At 46.1% G+C, this 19,248-nt stretch overlaps 5 protein-coding genes across 7 annotated transcripts in view; 2 read left to right on the top strand and 3 right to left on the bottom strand.

Moving 5' to 3' along the window:
• The window catches only part of LOC310665980 (uncharacterized protein), a 4,015-nt gene extending 3,138 nt beyond the window's left edge, over positions 1 to 877 (top strand). Inside the window, exon 4 of the mRNA XM_083416391.1 lies at positions 682 to 877. Within this exon, the coding sequence (XP_083272517.1) occupies positions 682 to 714 (33 nt within the window). The 3' untranslated portion in view covers positions 715 to 877. The remainder of the gene's footprint in view (positions 1 to 681) is intronic.
• LOC310666157 (uncharacterized protein) overlaps positions 1 to 10,100 on the bottom strand; it is a 27,156-nt gene extending 17,056 nt beyond the window's left edge. Inside the window, exons 1-2 of the mRNA XM_083416823.1 lie at positions 9,994 to 10,100; positions 7,750 to 7,826 (exon numbers count right to left, since the gene is read on the bottom strand). The gene's annotated coding sequence lies outside the window, so the exon portion shown is untranslated. The remainder of the gene's footprint in view (positions 1 to 7,749; positions 7,827 to 9,993) is intronic.
• Positions 1 to 19,248, bottom strand: part of LOC310666130 (intelectin-like protein) — an 814,635-nt gene that overhangs the window by 589,756 nt on the left and 205,631 nt on the right. The gene's annotated exons all lie outside the window — the stretch shown is intronic.
• Positions 4,405 to 18,126, bottom strand: LOC310666218 (uncharacterized protein). The gene is made up of 4 exons (XM_083416909.1): positions 18,004 to 18,126; positions 6,829 to 7,173; positions 5,782 to 6,093; positions 4,405 to 4,865 (listed from the first exon to the last, which is right to left on the bottom strand). Exons 2-4 carry the CDS (start codon positions 7,121 to 7,123, stop codon positions 4,753 to 4,755), a joined length of 720 nt encoding a protein of 239 aa, XP_083273035.1. The 5' UTR covers positions 7,124 to 7,173; positions 18,004 to 18,126; the 3' UTR covers positions 4,405 to 4,752.
• LOC310666155 (uncharacterized protein) lies at positions 9,956 to 19,248 on the top strand. Of its 3 annotated transcripts, none has more exons than XM_083416819.1 (5): positions 9,956 to 10,089; positions 12,369 to 12,692; positions 13,940 to 14,254; positions 16,352 to 16,450; positions 19,076 to 19,248. In XM_083416819.1, the coding sequence occupies exons 1-5, from the start codon at positions 10,047 to 10,049 to the stop codon at positions 19,081 to 19,083; spliced, it is 789 nt and encodes a 262-aa protein (XP_083272945.1). In that variant the 5' UTR covers positions 9,956 to 10,046; the 3' UTR covers positions 19,084 to 19,248. The 3 variants fall into 3 exon arrangements, with proteins under 3 accessions (XP_083272945.1, XP_083272944.1, XP_083272946.1); XM_083416818.1 differs by having other exon boundaries at positions 16,349 to 16,450; XM_083416820.1 differs by lacking the exon at positions 9,956 to 10,089 and adding an exon at positions 10,485 to 11,618 and having other exon boundaries at positions 16,349 to 16,450.

Below are 19,248 nucleotides of genomic sequence, written 5' to 3'. Positions count from 1 at the left end.
GTGGATCACGTTTGGTCAAAACTCTCCACTATGACCTGTTCATCTTGGGTGCCCTGCACGGCATAGTTCATAGCTTCTCTGAGTTCTTCAAGCCCCTTCGCCACGGCAAGGCAGTGATCCATGAAGGGGATCCATCCATTCTTAAGGAAATCAGCCCTGAGTGCTCACTGGAAGGACAGATCGTGAAGCTGAGGCTCCAATACTTTGGCCACCTCATGAGAAGAGAAGACTCCCTGGAAAAGACCCTGATGTTGGAAAAGATGGAGGGCACAAGGAGAAGGGGACGACAGAGGACGAGATGGTTAGACAGTGTTCTCGAAGCTACAAACATGAATCTGACCAAACTGCGGGTGGCAGTGGAAGACAGGAGTGCCTGGCGTGCTCTGGTCCATGGGGTCACGAAGAGTCGGACACGACTGAATGACTAAACAACAACAACAACAATACTCTACTTTGAATATATCCTTCTCTGTAAGTAACTTTCTGGTAGAAACTCCCCAAGGTAACTAAAAAGTTTTTTGTTTTTTCAAAAATTACCATTTTCCCCCAATACCCATTCATGCAAAAGAGATAAACATTCTAGTTAAAACATCAAAAGTTCGTTTCATTTTACAGATGTGGGAAATCAACTTTTACAACATATGAGCGCCCTATAACTGCTCTGCTTCCTTCCCCTTCCAGACAGAGTACGCAGAGCTACGCTGCAGCAAATGAAATCCAGATCAAACTGGAGCGATGAAGAATGAAAACCAAAACTGAGACTTTCATAGAGTTCCCAAAGGGCAATCCCAAAGGGCCGCCTAGTCCAACCCAACTTTGATATCTTTCAACTTGCTGAACATAGATGATTGTATTAAATATTTTTCCCCTTCTCTGGTGATCACTCATAGCCAAGTAAGATTGTCTTCCATAAACACAGTTTTAACAATGAGTCCGTTAGTGACTGTGGAGGCCAATTCTGGATCCACACGTCCTTCCACAGTGGGGACATTGGTTTCCGGGCTGGAGTTGATCACGGTGAAGGTTTGCCAAGCGTGCCTTCCTCTTGGCACGTTTCTCCCTCGCGTCCTGAGTTCGAGTGTCTTCAAAGCCCATGACACCCTTGGTAAAGGCTGTTCTCCAACTGGAGCGTTCGCAAGCCAGTGTTTCCCAGTTGTCAGTGTTTATACTACATTTTTTTAGATTTGCCTTGAGACAGTCTTTAAACCTCTTTTGTTGACCACCAGTATGACACTTTCCATTTTTAAGTTCGGAATAGAGTAGTTGCTTTGGAAGATGATCATCAGGCATCCGCACAGCACAACCAGTTCAACGAAGTTGATGTTGAAGATTCATTGCTTCAACACTGGTGATCTTTGCTTCTTCCAGTACGCTGGTATTAGTTCGTCTTCCCAAGTGATGTGTAAAAATTTTCAGAGACCCCGTTGATGGAATATTTTGAGGAGTTGGAGATGGTGTTTATAAGTAGTCCATGTTTCACAAGCGTACAGTAAGGTTCGTAGTACAATATTAGCTATATTGCTTATGTCCAGACCCTCATTTTTAAGCATCTCAAAATGGCCCAAGTTCCTTCTGTGTGTGTGTGTAGAGCTCCCTTTTCCCTAGAGCAAGACAGAAATCCTGGCTCTGTCAGGGAGGCTGTGACTCAGTGGAATAGCAACTGCCTTATCCCCAGAAACCTCCATTTAGTGTTGTGCACAAGATAAATCACATGGGGATTTCCGGCGAGGAAAAATGGCGGGCGCCACGGCAGCAAGCAGCTCCTGATGCCAGCCAGAGCCAACTGCGCTACCAGGCTGGCTCCAGGCTGCTGACTGCTGCTGCCGCCGCCACTGCCAAAAGGGCACGTCCAGTGGTACAGGTCAAGGGGGGAAGGGGGCAGGAGATCAGGGAAGGCACATGAGTCGCGGGCAGGTGGCATGCCATTGCCCAGGAGGGGCGCAAGGTATGCGGTTTCTCTTCCAGGCAAAGGTGTAAAGCCCTTCTTTGGCACCCTGTGAAATATAAATGTGCAGAGTTTTTTTAAAACTGGGCAATGGCGCGCAGTGCGCCTATGACTCCCAAGCCTCCCCCAATCTCCTGCCCCCTTCCCCCTTTGCTTTGACTGTGCACATCTACATGCGCCCCATTGTATTTTAAACTTAGAGAGGTCAATGAACACATATCTTATTTTAATGAATTGACTTTTGCACAGCTTCGAAAAGCTTTTACAGAGCTACGACTAAATGCAATAAGCTCTGCTTATAGAGATGGGAGACATAGAGGCATACCAAAAAACGAACGTGTTTGCATTAGGGGATGTTCTGAAGTAGAGGACCTTATGCATTATATCTTGCACTGTCCGTTATATAATGATGCAAGAAAAAGATTTTTGGTACCTATAATGACAGGGTCCCTTGGCCAGAACCCCCTTGATATGATGTTATATCTCTTTGCAGACACAGATAAGTATGTGACCTGGCGGGTAGCACTTTTTGCAACTGCTGCTAGGAAAATTAGAGCAAATTATATAGCCAAGGTAGCCATTAACTGTAAAGGAGATGAATTTATTTGATCCTATCTATCTACCTCAGGCTATGCTCTATCTTTGTCACCAAACTCTGAGTATAAATTGCACACTGTATTAATTGATATTGTTTTTAACATTAGTGACCATGTGATGATTTTAGCTTATGAATTTTATTGTTTAATGTTTTTATTTGTACATTGGGGTACTTTTATAGCTTTGTTTAGAGTACGTAATGTTTTAATAATATAAATGTTTTAAGTCTTTTTTTACCAATTCAGTATATTTTCTTTTCATAGAATCATAGAATCATAGAGTTGGAAGAGACCACAAGGGCCATCGAGTCCAACCCCCTGCCAAGCAGGAAACACCATCAGAGCACTCCTGACATATGGTTGTCAAGCCTCTGCTTAAAGACCTCCAAAGAAGAAGACTCCACCACACTCCTTGGCAGCAAATTCCACTGTCGAACAGCTCTTACTGTCAGGAAGTTCTTCCTAATGTTTAGATGGAATCTTCTTTCTTGTAGTTTGGATCCATTGCTCCGTGTCCGCTTCTTTTAATTGTCAAATAATTCTGTGTACATTGTGGCAGCCTTTGGCTATGTGCAATAAAACTGACTGAGACTGAGACTTTGCTTTGACTGATCGGGGGAGGCTCGGGAGTTGCGGGCAGGCGGCTGTTGCTCATTTTTTAAAAAAACTCCGCGCATTTAGGTTTCACAGGGTGCGAAAGAAGGGCTTTGCACCTCTATACAATATGCATGTGTGCTTGGGCCCAGGGTCTTTTACCTCACCATCCCCACTAGTGACTCCCTGTTGCTACTCAGCTTCAAAAAATAAAAAAGTGTCCCTGGATTCATTGGATAAAATCTGGTAACCCTAGTTTAAGGCCGCTTCTTGTGAGCCTAAGCCAGGGAAGACTTTAGCAGCACTGACAGCGGCTCCACGCCCTTTCCTGTGAGCAGAAAAGCCCCGAGTGCAGCAAGACTGGCTCAGCCCCAAAGACCACAAACGGTGTTTGGACCCTGACCGTAACAAATGTGGTCAAACAGCCTCGGGCCCCTTCACCCTCTGAGATGCGTTAAGGCAATTATTGTGGCTTCTTCTGATAACCTGCTGTGCAAGTGATAGCATCTCTTGCTTGCTCATCTTGGTCACAGGCTGCTGAGAGGTAGAAAACTGTTGTCAGTTTGCTTTTGCCTCCTTCTGGTCCTCTCTGCCTGGGAACTACTCCGCCCTGACGATTTTGGCCTAAACTTCTGGAGGAAGGATTCGAACTCAGGCCTCTGTTTCCGCCAGACTTTTGAATGCAGAAATCCGAGCGATAAATGAGCGGGGCAAGGTTTAAAGGCACAGCGGGTGAATTGCACGGCGAAGCGCAAATTGGGACGTTGATAGAATCCTAGAGCCGTAGGGTTTGAAAAGGACCCCTCCAAAGTAGGAAACACAGCAAAATCATCCCTGACAGGCACACCACCTTGGGCTCGTTGGAGGAAAAGGTGGGATAAAAAAATATAATAAAGTAAAAACAGTGAATAATAAAATTCTTTATTTTATTGTGAAAACGCAGTTTTCCTGAGAAACGTAAATGCAAAGAGGAAATACTCAGTTCCTGAATCCAGGTCACAGGCTCACCCTATTCATACACCAATGCACCCTTTAAGACAGGATTTGTGAACAAAGAGATAATGGGGAGGTTTTCCCATTTCCTTCATCAACTGCAGAGAAGAGTCAAAATGGCTTCAGGGTTGCTCTCCTGTACTATTTCAGACACGTGGTTTATATATTTACGTATGTGCTTGCCTTGTACATTTATGAACGTGAGAGATATATATATATATATATATACACACACACACACACACACACACACACACACACACAGATGACCTTAGAATTCCTATAACACCACCTGAGGAATCCTTGTAATGCTAAGCCTCTCTTGCTGCAACCCTGGACACACACGGCTAAAATTCCTGAAAGGGGGAACGATTCCATAGCCGTCCTGCAGCATGTGAAAATGACGTTTATTTGTTTGCTTCAACTTCCAGCATTGCACTTTGCAGCCTGGGCAATCGAGATACAGACAACGTGTAAATATATTCAGTTATACGCTGGTCTAACTTCTGACCACCCCCTAGGATATTATATAAAGCCTCCTAATAATCCTGTGGAATTCCTTCCGCATAAAGCGACATGTTGTCCTCCTTTAAGTTTTTCCTCGGATGTGATTCCTGATGACGTTTAGGAGTCGGAAGGGTAGAATCGAATCCAAAGGAAGTTTAGGGGAAGCAGCAGCAACGCCAGTGTATCCAGGACCCACGTATATCTGAAGTGGCACTGAGGAATCTGTGCATCTACAGGGGAAATTTTACAAAGATAAGAAACGTCAGATCAGTTCTCTTAGGACTTCCTTCTCTGGACAGAGAAGTCTTAACAGTTTCTCTATCTCCTTGTTTATACCACCAGCCTCGGAGACAGATACTAAAACATGTTTCTGCAGCCCTGGCACCGGTAGTGTTTGACACAGCTGTGGCACGATGCCGTTCTCTATATTTATTTATATTGTACTAATAGGGGCTGCACCCTTGTCCGCCCTGCTTGCCAGTCCCCCCCCCCATTCCCCCCATATTAACTCCCTACAGCTTCCCCGTCTCACCCCATTCTGCCACTAAGCACGTAGCTCAGCTGGCTAGAGTGTGGTGCTGATAAAGCCAAGGTTGTGGGTTCGATCCCCGTATGAGACAGCAGAATATTCCTGCATTGCAGAGTGCTGGGATAGATGATCCACAGGGTCCCTTACGACTCTAGAATAATAATAATAATTTTTCATTTATATCCCGCCCTCCCCAGCTGAAGCCGAGCTCAGAGCGGCTAACAACAATAAGAGTAACAAAGCATTCTAAAATCAATTCATGCTAAAATCAATTCAGAGTCAAATTACCGTAATGGCAACCATTGGGCTGGAGTTCTATGAGGATTACAGAAGGAGAGAGGGGGTCAGGCTGTGCCTTGGCCAAAGGCCTGGTGGAACAGCTCTGTCTTGCAGGCCCTGAGGAAAGATGTCAAGTCCAGCAGGGCCCTGGTCTCTTGGGACAGAGCGTTCCACCAGATCAGGGCCAAGTCTATGAAATCACGTTTTCCCCTTCAGATGTCTCTTTCTCCCACTCCTTAGCTGAACTAGATGGACCAAGGGTCTGATTCAGAACAAGGCAAGATCCTCTGTTCTTATGTCTTATGGTAGCAAAGTCAGTGGCTTGCAGAATCACTCACATGCGTTGAACACGGAACTCTTCTTCACGCTGGTGCTGGAAGAGTTGAACTTGACTTCACAGGTGATGTTTCCCCCAGTGTTTTGTAATTCCATGGGGAGGCGAAGGACACTGAGGAATGTTAACAACCCACTGCTGTTTTTCACCAAAAGGGTCTGGCCCTCTTGCTGGAGACCTCCCGGGCCGTCCCAGGACACCTGGACTAAGTTGGATACGCCATGGACCACACAGACAAGTTGGTTCTTGAACTGGGAATCTGGGTCTTGGTTAGAGGGCTGCAAAAGCATCACCCGGGTGCTCGGAGTATAACTGTCTGATGAAGAAAACAAAGCAAGAGGCACGGTAAGAACAATCTCGGAGGAAGAGGCACGTTTCAGATTTCTGCCCTGGCACTGTGCTTTTGAAAATTACGAAGATCAACGGAAAGGTCTAGTTCAGCATCAATGGCTATGATCTGCCTCCATGGTCAGTAATGTTTCTGGATGTCATGGATGGTTGGAGGCAGAGGAATGGTGGGGGGGGGACCAGCTGGGGAACCCCCAAGGGGGGAAAAAGCTCAGAGCTCAGGGACTGGTGGTGGGACAGGGATGGGCAGACAGAGGGAGAAGACTAGGAAGAGGAGCTGATTTACCTACAGGCTGCCTCTGATCTTGGGGGTAGTATACAGCCGTACCTTGGAACTGAATGGAATCTGTTCCAGAAGTCTGTTGGACTTCCAAAATGTTCAGAAACCAAGGCGCGGCTTCCAATTGGCTGCAGGAAGCTCCTGCAGCTAATCAGAAGACGCAGAAGCCCCGTCAGACGTTCAGGTTCCAAAGAACGTTTGAAAACCAGAACATTCACATCCGGGTTTGTGGCATAATAAAATGCAATTGCACTTTTCTCGTTCTTCCTGACTCCATCTCTTGGTTGGAAATTGGGCTCTGCCTATCCGGGGAATGAACAAAGGGCTTAGTTTTTGCCCCAGTGGCTTTAAAATTAACAAACTGAAATCTGCCATTGACATGAGTAGTGCCACTGCAAAGCTCCGTCAGCCCTGATCTTTTACCTCCAACAATCAGTGAAGATGTTGCATTGCTGAAATGCAAGCCACTAGGAGATGCTTGGGCACAGAAATATTGGCCAGAATCAGACCTCTGCACATGAAGGATCTCCAGCATGGCATTTCGACGGTTAGGATTAACTTTGCAAGCAAATCTCTCTCCGGGTTTTCTAACATCACAGTTCTTGATTAAAATCGGCATTCCGTGTTCTCTTCTTTTGTACCAGCTGAATGATAATGCATTGTCTTCAATATAATTTACAGAAGTGCATGAGATCTGTGCCGTCTCCCCAATATCCATGAACAGGAACCGCCGGGTCGGATGCAGGATCTGCAAGTGTGCTGGAATCACTGTGGAGGAGAAAGACCACAAGGACCGTTTACGGTTGCCGTTTCTCGCTCTGGCTTTTCTTGCAAGAAGACGTTGAAGGAGAAATCACGCTGTTTGAGGATCCCTACACTGTCCTGCAACTGAAGCCCTGGAAACCAGATACATGCTAAAGGAGAAGGTGGAAAATATTTTAACTACCGTATTTTTCGCTCTATAGGACGCACTTTTTCCCCTCCAAAAATGAAGGGGAAATGTGTGTGCGTCCTATGGAGCGAATGCAGGCTTTCGCTGAAGCCTGGAGAGCGAGAGGGGTCAGTGCGCACCGACCCCTCTCACTCTCCAGGCTTCAGGAAGCTATCCGCAAGCCTTCAGAGCCTTCCCAAGACTTGCGGATAGCAGCCTGTTCTGGGGGCTGTGGTCGGGGGAAGCTCGGGCTTCCCCTGCCCCAGCCCCACACCTGGGGGGAGAAAATATTTTCCCCCCTTTATTTCCCACCCCCAAAAAAACTAGGTGTGCCCTATGGGCCAGTGCGCCCTATAGAGCGAAAAATACGGTAATCTGTAGAAAGTTTCAGAGCGCATAAATATTCAACCCACCAAGTTTCTCAGGTGCTCAGACCACTTCCAGAATCTCCTTGATTTGTGGGTGGGATTCAGTCCCATCCTGGTAAAATCTAGGTTACAATTAGAGCAGATTTTGCATTAAAGGTAAAGGTAAAGGTACCCCTGCCCGTACGGGCCAGTCTTGACAGACTCTAGGGTTGTGCGCCCATCTCACTCAAAGAGGCCGGGGGCCAGCGCTGTCCGAAGACACTTCCGGGTCACGTGGCCAGAGTGACATCGCTGCTCTGGCGAGCCAGAGCCGCACATGGAAACGCCGTTTACCTTCCCGCTAGTAAGCGGTCCCTATTTATCTACTTGCACCCGAGAGTGCTTTCGAACTGCTAGGTTGGCAGGCGCTGGGACCGAACAGCGGGAGCGCACCCCGCCACGGGGATTCGAACCGCCAACCTTACGATCGGCAAGCCCTAGGCACTGAGGCTTTTACCCACAGCGCCACCCGCGTCCCATTAATGCACAACAACACTGCCCCCGCCACCCCAAAGACTCATAAAACATATTACAGTAAGGAAAGTGGTGAGAAGAGTAAGGAAACTATTGCCTGGAGCGGTACTGGAGACAAATCAGAACTGAAACGCAAAAAGTAGCCAACGTAGTCTAACCTCCTTTTGTGCAAACAAATCAGGATGAATTCTCAACAAACAGGGTTTGTCTGGAAGCATCCCAAGAGTTAAGAGTCAGATAAAAGCATCAGAAGAAATTTTACCTGCGGAGAATAAAAAGAGGTACGCAGTCAGCGGCATTGCAGCAGCCGGAAGCCCAAAGCCCACATCGAATGTGCAGCAGCTTTAGTGGGGGAAAATCTAATGTGGCGCTGGCTTCTTGCAAAGAAACCACTTCCATGTGGGCGTTGAAATATCTTGATGGGCATCACAGAGAAAAGTCAATGGTGGGGGCTGTCTCACTAATTCACCTTCGAATCGTTTGCTGGTCAACAGATCACTGGCCTTATTCCAGAACAGTTTTAGGTTTTCCAAATCTCTTGCTTCTCTGCTCCTTTCCAGATATTTGTGTAAGCATGTGTGTGTTCTGCTTCAGGTTTATTCAGCAGTCAAGTCAAATCACCCTGCTGGTTTCAGAATTTGGGTGCCTAGTCTGGAGGCAAGATTGCCTGTCAGCTGTTTGGGGACGCCAGTTTGTTAGTGACTGATTGCCATATTTTCACAATGAGTTGGCAAGGGATCTGGTTTCCCACCTATTGATTCCTGGGCAAATGCACATCCTGTATGGCATTCACTGTGTCTCTGAGTCCCAGAACTTGCAAAGTTCCTGGTGGAGTATAGGGGCAGGTTCAAGGTGCTGGTCTTGACCTTTAAAGCCCTTTGTGGCTTAGGGCCCTCGTATTTTCGGGACCGCCTCTCCTGGTCTGCCCCGCAGAGGACCTTAAGGTCCATGAATAACCATAATTTAGAGGTCCCGGGCCCTAAGGAAGTCAGATTATCCTCCACCAGGGCCAGGGCCAGGGCCTTCTCAGTGATGGCCCCAACCTGGTGGAATGCTCTGTCCCATGAGGCCAGGGCCCTTCAGGATTCAACCTCCTTCCGTCAGGCCTGTAAGACAGAGCTATTCCGCCTGGCCTTTAATTTGAATTCAGCCTGATCTTTTATTTCCCTTCCCTCCCCCTCCCCTTTTATGAAGATCACCCGCTCTGAGACCCCACAGCTAATTCTCCCCTGGCCTCCCCGCTGGCCCATGTAGGACCAATTCAGCCAGCTAGCCCTGGGGATTATCTAATTGATTTTGGATTTTTAAATTTTATTGTTATTCATGTTTTTATATCGTATTTTATGCTGCTTTTATAATTAAGTGTTTTAAATTTGCTGTTAGCCGCCCTTAGCCCGTTTTATTATTATTATTATTATTATTATTATTATTAAGGATTTTCTTGTTTTACAGAAGTAAGTGTAATGCCTCGTTGTTGTTGTTGTTGTTTTTCCCGTGTAACATTTTTACAAATCCATTTCATTTGTTGAGGCATTAGGGGGAGAAGAAAAAAGAAAGAAAAAAGAAAGGGGGGGTCTGAGCCCGGTTTTTGAACTGGGAAGGGTGGCGTATAAATAAAAAAATATTATTATTTTTAAAGGAAAGCAGCTGGTGTGAGTTGCTCGTGCCTTTATAAGCCACCTCTGCTTGTTTGTGTTTTTGAAAAGAAGCTTCTGTAGAGCCTCTGTTAGCAGGAAATGAAAAAGGCACCAGAAGCACCAGGAACCAGGAACCCACCCCGATAATGACCAGATCTGCTTCACAGTTCAGAAGCTGAAGGAGCCTCTGAGATGCTCTTGCATTTTGCAGCGATGATTCTGTCCCTTCTGCATAGTATGTACAATTTTTGCTTTTTACATAGGATCTCTTTAAAAGTTTCTTCTCACATCCATTGCTTATGTTCAGGAAAACCTCAAGAAACAGCTGGCGTTTTATGTGATTTACATAAAAACAAGTAGAATTAGTTTTTAAAACAGTATCCGCGATAAAGTTAGGTTTAAAAACAAGACAGAATAACCCCTAAGGCAGGGAGATGCTTTCACCCAGGCAGGAAAACTTGTAAAAACAAAAATGTCTTCAATAGTTTTCAGAAAAATCACTTAATTATTAATAGTTTGTTATATCTAATACAGCTTGAGTAAATGTATATTTTTGAACATGTTGTTATATCTATCTATCTGTCTATCTATCTATCTATCTATCTATCTATCTAGATATGTTATTGATTAACAAAAGTGCAAAGATAACAAAAAAAGAGAAAACAAAGAATAAAAAATGTAAACCACAAAGGGCTGGGAGGACAAAAGTACAATGCAAAGATTCCCTTTGCAAATAATAAAGATATATAAAAATAAAAGTATTATCCACCTGTGCATTCTTTCATTGTTAAGAATAAATGTACTGCAAAGGCTTACATGAGCCAGACATTTACATATACAGTACCGAGTGACCATGTGCCTCAGTATTTATGTAAAAATTAAAGTAATGCCAAACAGATAGATAGATAGATGATAGATAGATTGATCATTGGAACTCTGCTGTTTAGATATTTTCACTTTATGGAAAGTTTTTCAAGAAGGACAGTTTGCAAAACCCCTGAATACCTGCAGTCCAAATCATCATTGCTTAATTTTTTATAGCTTATTCAAATCGGAATATTTGTGTTCTTACATTCCCATTTTTAAAGCAAAAAAAGAAAAGTGTGCTACAAACATTCCACCTTACCTAGGGCATTAAGTAAAGCTTTGCTTGGATGCCTCAAGTAACGGTTAAAGAATAGGCATGCCTACCGTTAAAATGCATGAAATTGACAGTCGCCAAAGACCCACGTCCAAAATTTGTGATGTGAATTAATAATACCAATGCCAGTTGTATAACACATGCGTATTTGTGAACAATTTTGCAAGCAATTTCCCATAACATAACGTAGCTTTGTTTTCACATTGTTTTCACTAATAGCTGCATCCTTTTTGGTTGGACAGCTACCCTGAAATATTCAGAGTAATGTGAATTTTGTAGGAATGCTGTGTTTCAATCTGCTTATGTTTTCAGGAAGCACAAATTAGGTTGGTTCCCATTAAAATGAAAGCTGAACAAACTTCTCTCCCATCCGAAACCTTCAGCAGTCTTGACAAATAGCAAGATGCGCTTCAATTAAACGATGAGTGCCATTTCTTTTAACTTGGCAAAAAGAAACACATATTTAATTCTATATAGTACAATCTACTGATTCAGTTTCAGTAATCAGTAAAGCATATTTGAATAAATATTTGAAACATTGAATAAATATTTGAAGTTTCTTATTTGGAACCTGGTTTAGGAACTTGATTGACATGTCTCCTTCCCTAAGGAGCAAAAAGGAGGTTGGTTTTCTTTTCGCAGCTCTCAGTATATAAAGTTTCTTAAGCACATTTGTTTGGCAGAGCAATTGCTCCCCACAAGAAATCTGCTTAGAATTACAGTAGTTGCTAATTATTGAACGTAAAAATTTTACGTTTTAGCACTGCATCTCATTTTAGGGGGTAAAACATAAATTTTGCAAACTATGTTTTGGTGTGTGGGGAATTCAAATCTGCCATTATTTTTGTGACCGGGCAACATTTAGCTTGGTAAGGCTACGTTTGATGAAGCATATAAACTGCTTTCAGAAAACCAGATAATATTAATTTTTCCTTCTGAAAATGTCAAGTAATGTTGAATTAGCAGCTGCATCAGGAAATAATTAATAATAATAAATAAAACTGCAAGTGCTTGGCAATTACTTTACTTACCAAGCAAAGCTACATTATGTTAATTTAGCCTCAATATCTTTTGAATTCTCAAGTTATGTTATAACTTTTCAGCACCCCTCATATTTCGAAGTTGAAAGTTGAAAAATTCAACATGTCTTTTTATTGTGTGTGTGCATCCTTTTATTGAGGTTTAGTAATCCTGTTATCTCAAGTGACAATCCAGACAGGGGCATGTAAAGGGGGAAGCAGCAAACAGGTCTGTCATACGCACCCTATTTTAAAATCAATGTTTTATAGTCATGGGGTGGTCATCTTGGTTTTCTGTTTAGTGGGACCAACCAAATGGGACCAATCACACATCCCTTTGCTTCCCTGCTGCAGCTGCTGGATCACGGAGGATCACTGAAATCACGGAGGATCACCTGGCAAGGGTCTCAGCACCTTCTGGAGCCACTGTCAACATCAGCTGCAACATTCCAGAAGGAACTTTTGTGTCGGTAGTGAGCTGGTACAAAGAGGAACAGGAAGGGAGACTGCGTAGGATTGCAGAGATGTATACCACTCAAAAACCAGGAGCAAAAACCTCACGCCAAGTGAATCTGACCCGACACAACATCCAGGGAAGAGATTCTGGGGTGTATTACTGTGTTGGAGTTATGGCTCAGAAATTCATCTTCCTGAGTGGGGTGAGGCTGATCGTCTTAGGTGAGTGGCTCAGCAGATGTCAGATACTCTTGTTGCTTATTTAATATACACCCAGTCCACTTGCAAACCTGCCATAGGCCCCTAGCAAGTTTCAAACAACAGCACACAAAAACCTGCCCAATATCTCCTCAAGTGAAGACCCACAAAATAATTGAGTTTCTCCCTAACACCTTTTAGTTAATCCTTTCACAGCTTTGTTATCTGCCGCACCTGCCTGCCTGCCTGGCTTCCTGCCGCAGATATATTTAAAGACATTTTTATTTGTTCATCCTAATCTGTTAAGCATTCTGCTCCCCAAACCTTATACAGTGGTACCTCGGGTTAAGAACTTAATTCGTTCTGGAGGTCCGTTCTTAACCTGAAACTGTTCTTAACCTGAAGCACCACTTTAGCTAATGGGGCCTTCTGCTGCTGCTGCGCCGCTGGAGGGCGATTTCTGTTCTCATCCTGAAGCAAAGTTCTTAACCTGAGGTACTATTTCTGGGTTAGCGGAGTCTGTAACCTGAAGCATATGTAACCCAAGGTACCACTGTATTCTGTTAATTTTGCTTTGTGGGTCTCTCTCCACCCTGCTCCAAGCCATGTCTGGACAAAGCTTCCACTTCTTTAAACAAACCCTCTTGCCTTTTTCGTTTTTAGCTTTTGTTAATACAAATACAGTCGTACCTTGGAAGTCGAACGGAATCCATTCTGGAAGTCCGTTCGTCTTCCAAAACGTTTGGAAACCAAAGTGCAGCTTCTGATTGGCTGCAGGAAGCTCCTGCAGCTAATTGGAAGCCACGGAAGACCTGTCAGACATTCGGGTTCCGAAGAACGTTTGAAAACCGGAACAGTCACTTCCGGGTTTGCGGCATTCTGGAGCCAAAATGTTCAAGAACTTAGCTGTTTGAAAACCAAGGTACGACTGTACTACTAGTAGATATTGGGAGGGCAAGGCTTAAGCAACTATGGCTTAGATTTAATTTAGGGTCTGTAGCATTTGCTTTATTTATTTATGATTGCATTTACACCCCAACCTGTGAGGGAGGCTAGGCTGAGACCGGCCCCAAGCACGCTTCCTGAGTGGAGATTTGAACCCAGGTCTCTTCCAGGCCCTAGTCCAGCTCTCTAACTCCTGCAACGGTCATTGGGATGGCTGTTTATTGGGTCTAGTTTGTTGAGGAGCCATGTCACCCCCATGAAACCTACGAGAGGGATTAATTAAAGATCTGAGGAGCCATTCTCATGCGATTCTCCTTCTCTCCTAGGAACTTCTGGGCCAAGACTTTCCCTCCTTGCTCCTTCCGCTGCAGAAGACAGGGAGCTCTCCCACCACCTTCCCCTCCTCTGCCTCCTGATTGACGCAAACCCTGATGAGGATACCTTCTTCTCTTGGGATGTTGGTGGGGAAACCTCTCAGGACCGGAAGGATGGTGACGTGATTGATGGGGAAGGAGCCTTCACCGTTTGGAGCCTGAAGCTGATTCCTCCAGAGAGATGGAGGCAAGGGATGGCTTATTCCTGTTCAGACCAGGAGAAAAGAAACATCAGTGCAGTGGTCCCTTCGAAGACAGTGTTGGCAGGTAGAGTGATATGAGTTTGTGGGGTCAGACTGCATCATGATGATGATGATGATGATGATGATCATTGTTGTTTGTTTGTTATTTATGCCCCGCCCATCTGGCTGGGTTTCCCCAGCCACTCTGGGCAGCTCCCAACTGAACATTAAAAACACAATACAGCATTAAATATTTAAAACTTCCCTAAACAAGTCTTTTAAAAGTAAGATAGTTGCTTATTTCCTTCACATCTGAAGGGAGGGCGTTCCACAGGGCGGGTGCCACTACCAAGAAGGCCCTCTGTCTGGTTCCCTGCAACCTCACTTCTCACAGTGAGGGAACCGCCAGAAGGCCCTTGGCGCTGGATCTCAGTGTCCGGGCAGAACGATGGGGGTGGAGACGCTCCTTCAGGTATACAGGACCGAGGCAGTATGATGCCCTGAGTCCCTTCCACTTCTTGGGTTCCTGCACTTTGGGGCATAGAAGTGATGAGAGCAAGTTTTTCAAACCAGTCCCTTTGTCTGGGCAGTGGTTGTGGCTCTGTGCCATACAATGAGTGGCTGCGCCTTCCCATCCCCTCACCTGGCTGCTAGGTAGGTGAACCATTGCAAGAGAGAGTGGTTTGTAAAGCTGAGTAGAAATCAGGCTGGAAGCTGGAGATACAGAGACCTGCCTGCTCTGCGCTGGATCCAAAGTGGTGAATAACGGAGCAGCAATATATTTTGGGGTGTTAATGTTGCCAGGCCCTCCGTTTCATGCTCAGTTTGCATATATGTGCAAATATAACCAGATGTCCTGACGACACCACAGTCTCCGCTGACCTTCATTCCAAGGAAACCGAACTCTGGTTAAGTGCCCTCTCACCTCTCAGAGATTGGGGTGGCATGCAACAGTATGATATAATGGGCAATTCAATCTATCTGTTGTACAGAGCACAAAAATACTATTCAAACAGAAATAAATATTATTGCAAGAGTAGGAAAGTACAAGCTTTGCGGTACCTGGAAGCACATCATCATCTGTGGATGCAGGTGTGTTACGATGTAATATTGCTCTTCCAGACCTATTTTCCAGGGCATGTTGTGCTACACAAGCACACCCTTTTATGGCTAGAATTTGAAGATAGCGTAGAGCTTCTAGCAGTGCCACCAGGGCAAGAATCTGAGGCACAAGTCTAGGCGCCTCAGCAGTCTGTGAGGGGGTCCCCAAATACAGGACAGATGGCTTACCCCCCGCCGCTACATTTTAAAGGAAATTAAGTACAGTGGTACCTCAGGTTACAGACGCTTCAGGTTACGGACTCCGCTAACCCAGAAATAGTACCCCAGGTTAAGAACTTTGCTTCAGGATGAGAACAGAAATAGTGCAGTGGCAGCACAGCGGAAGCGGGACGCCCCATAAGTTAAAGTGGTACCTCAGGTTAAGAACAATTTCAGGTTAAGAACGGAACCTCCAGAACGAATTAAGTTCTTAACCCGAGGTACCACTGTAATCCACAATCCCCGTAAGACCCCAGCGCTACCGTCCATCTCAAGCTGCCAAGAGACACCAACCTATATCTTTATTTTATTTATGTTACTTACAAATCACCCTTCCTCCAGAATAGCTTGGGGGGCGGGGGGCATTGTCTCAACAATATACTAAAATCAAAATACTGAAAATAAAATAAAAAGCATATTCAGACTAATCGTTAAAAAAAGAAAACCGCTGATTCACATTGCTACCGATGGCTAAACATCTCATAATCTCAAACTGTGCAAGTTTGGATGTGTTAAAAATGCCGTTCACGCTGACATCTGAAGACCAGCAAGGTGCGAGAAAGGCAGAATTCTATGGGGGAGACTGTTCCAGAGTCAGGGCCACAAAGAGAGCCCTTTTAGGTGTTCCCTTGCCGCAAATTGTGGCAGGGACTATAAGTGGACTCGGGGTTGCCATTATGGAACTCTGTAGGGAAGAGGAAGGTGGAGGCAAAGCTGGGATTAGTTGGCTCTGATTGTCACTGGCTCTGGCGCCACCTGCTGGTGGCCTCCCTGCCTTCCGCCCTACCAGTCTCAGTGAGAACCTGGGTTCATGGGTTAGCTGGCTTAACACTGCTGTTTCTCTGTGTTCTTCTTTTAGGAGGAACCTGCTTCCTTACATTGTATTATAGAGTCCCCTGCTTGGCTATCCTCCTATGGATCCCACCGTTGGTCCTCTGCTTCAGAAAGCGTTTGGGCAGAGGTAATTATGTGTTTGCAAGCGGGATAGCGAGAAATTGGAAAAATGCAGAAGAGCTAGGGATGAACCAATTGAGGAAAAAACGAAAAATATTATAATTTTAGACTATCTAACTGTGAAGATCCACAAAATGAAAGGTCAGTGAGAAGGAGGAGGATTGGTTTGAGAAGATATTGGATTATTTGGGCAGGTTTGAACAATTTGGGGCAATTAAAATGTTGAAAGTTAAATAAACCTTGTGGAGGGAGGAGTGTTAATATAGATAGAATTGTACATATGGTTGATTTGAAGATGTTATCATTGATTATGTATACCCAATGTTTCACTGTTTGTGTTTTGGTTGTTGGTAAAAAAATTAAAAAAAAAATTAAAAAGGAAAAGAAAAAGAAAAAGCAGGACTGCATTGAACCCAGCCCATCAATGCCTTTCTATGCCTCCTTGGGAACCCAGAACCACCAGCAAACCAAGGATCAAAGAGGGAGACCCTATAGGAAACTGCTGGTGGGGAGAAGGGCATTTGAACCCCATAGAATTTGATGCATTCTTTTCTCTTCACTGGCTGACGTGGGAGAGGAGGGGGGAAATCAGCTAAGGTTGCAATACTCTGGTCCCAGATGTGCAGCATTAGCAAAGAGGGTTCCAGATCTGACCCCCCCCCCTTCCTACTTTTGCAGGAACTTCCAGCTCTCTGTCCTGGTCAGAGATTTGATGTCAGTCGGGCTAAAACGGAGTTTGGTGGGTTTTATTTGCAGAAGTGGGGAGTTGCAAACAAAGAAACAACTTGGATCTGAAGTACAGCGGTACCTTGGTTCCCGAATGGCTTACCGTATTTTTCGCTCTATAAGATGCACTTTTCCTCTCCTAAAAAGTAAGGGGAAATGTGTGTGCGTCTTATGGAGCGAATGCAGGCTGCGCAGCACTCCCTCTCGCTGTTCTAGCTTCTGGCTTAGCCGGACGCAGCATCTTCAGGGCAGTGGGGAGCCTTCATCCTGCTGCCCTGAAGAGGCTGCGCAGCTATCCCAGAAGCCAGAACAGCAAGAGGAATCGCTGCGCTCCCTCTCACTGTTCTAGCTTCTGGCTTAGCCACGCTCTGTCCCTTCTCCCATCTCCCGCAAAAGCCCGCTAAGCCAGAAGCTAGAACAAGTGTGTGCAAGCGCCGCACACACACTCCACGCGGCTCATGAAAGGGAGTGCTGAGCAGAGCCTGGGATGCATACAGGCTCTGCTCATCGCTCCATTTAAAGAATATTTTTTTCCTTGCATTCCCCCTCTAAAAACTAGGTGTGTCTTGTGGTCAGGTGCGTCTTATAGAGCGAAAAATACAGTAGTTGTCGAACAAATCGGCTCCCGAACGCCACAAACCCGGAAGTGAGTGTTCCGGTTTGCGAACGTTTTTTGCAACGTCCGACGCAGCTTCCGGTTGAGTGCAAGAAGCTCCTGCAGCCAATTGGAAGCCGCGTCTTGGTTTTCGAACGGTTTCGGGAGTCAAATGGACTCCCAGAATGGATTAAGTTTGACAATAAAGGTATCTGTGCTGGTCCCGGGGGGAAGGTTACCGTTGGCGTGGTCAAAGTCCGGTCCTGGGTCACGAGTCTGGAAACAGTTCACAAAGAGCGAGGCAAGGTCCGAAGCAGGAAGCCGGGCGGGGACGGGAACTCTGGAAGGACAGGTCTGGGTCCGGGCAGAAGCAGGTATTCAACGACGTTGCTCCCGCAACCTGGGACCGGGCTGACTGGCCTTTATCTTCTCTGAGGCCAGGGGCGGTCCCGGCCCCCAGGAGACCCGCCTCTCCTGGCCTTAAGGCGAGCACTCCTCCTGGGAGAAACCAGTTCCCTCCGCCTCTCTGCCCTGAGCCTCTGCAGCTCAGGAGAGGCTGGAGGGTTACTGGACCCAGGGGGAGACTCACCTTCCCCTGACAGAGCTGGGAGAGGCGCACCTGTAGGCACTGTGTCCTCAATCACCTCCGGAGCCAGAGTGGAATCACCTGGTGCCTGCTCCTGAGGATCCGGCACAGGTGCAGGCAGTGGCGTAGCGTGGGTTGTCAGCACCCGGGGCAAGGCGAGTAATTTGCGCCCCCTAACCCGGGGCAAGGCAAGTAATTTGTGCCCCCCCACTGCACTGTCCCTCCCCCAGATAGTCCCTCGCTCTCTCTCCGCACTGCACCGCACGCCTGGCACCCTCCCCTCCACAGTGGGCGGCGACCTGGCGGCTCGGATCGGATTCGCACAGCCAGCACTGCAGTGAGAGAGAGTGAATAAGCCAGGTAGGGGCAGAGAGCTGCGAGTGCGAGCGCCCCCCCCCCCCAGATGTTGCGCCCGGTGCGGCCGGCCCCCCCTGCACCCCCCACGCTACGCCACTGGGTGTAGGCTCTTCAGGTCCAAGGCCCTGCCCCAGCTCAGCCGGCCCTGGAGGCGGGGACTCCTGTGCAGGCTGGGGTTCCTCCGGTTCAGCCTCTGAATCGGATTCCCAGGCCATCACAGTATCGCTGTATGTCCAAAGCAGTCCAGGTCCCCCAACATGGGATCTCAAGAACCACTCTAAACCTCTCCGGGTGATTTCTCGTCCTTCGCTCCTAACGAAGCATCCCTCTGGAATCTGGCTTTTGACCTTTCTGTTTTCTGTTCCAAGCTGAATAGGTCACAGCAGCTAAGAAGAAACATGGAGTCTGCAGAAGGAATGTGGAGAAGTAGAAAAGGAGACTTCTGAATTTAACACCCTTTGCTAACCTGTTCTCTATTATTTCTTTCTAGATTAGTTTGCTTCTTATTGTATAAGATGTTAGAAAACCTTTAATAAAATTG

Source organism: Podarcis tiliguerta, assembly GCF_965153285.1.
Source record: "Podarcis tiliguerta genome assembly, chromosome: 16".
In the NCBI taxonomy this organism is placed as follows: Eukaryota; Metazoa; Chordata; class Lepidosauria; order Squamata; family Lacertidae; genus Podarcis; species Podarcis tiliguerta.
The sequence above is the reverse complement of the archived record's forward strand: the minus strand, read 5'-3'. Positions and strand labels throughout refer to the sequence as shown.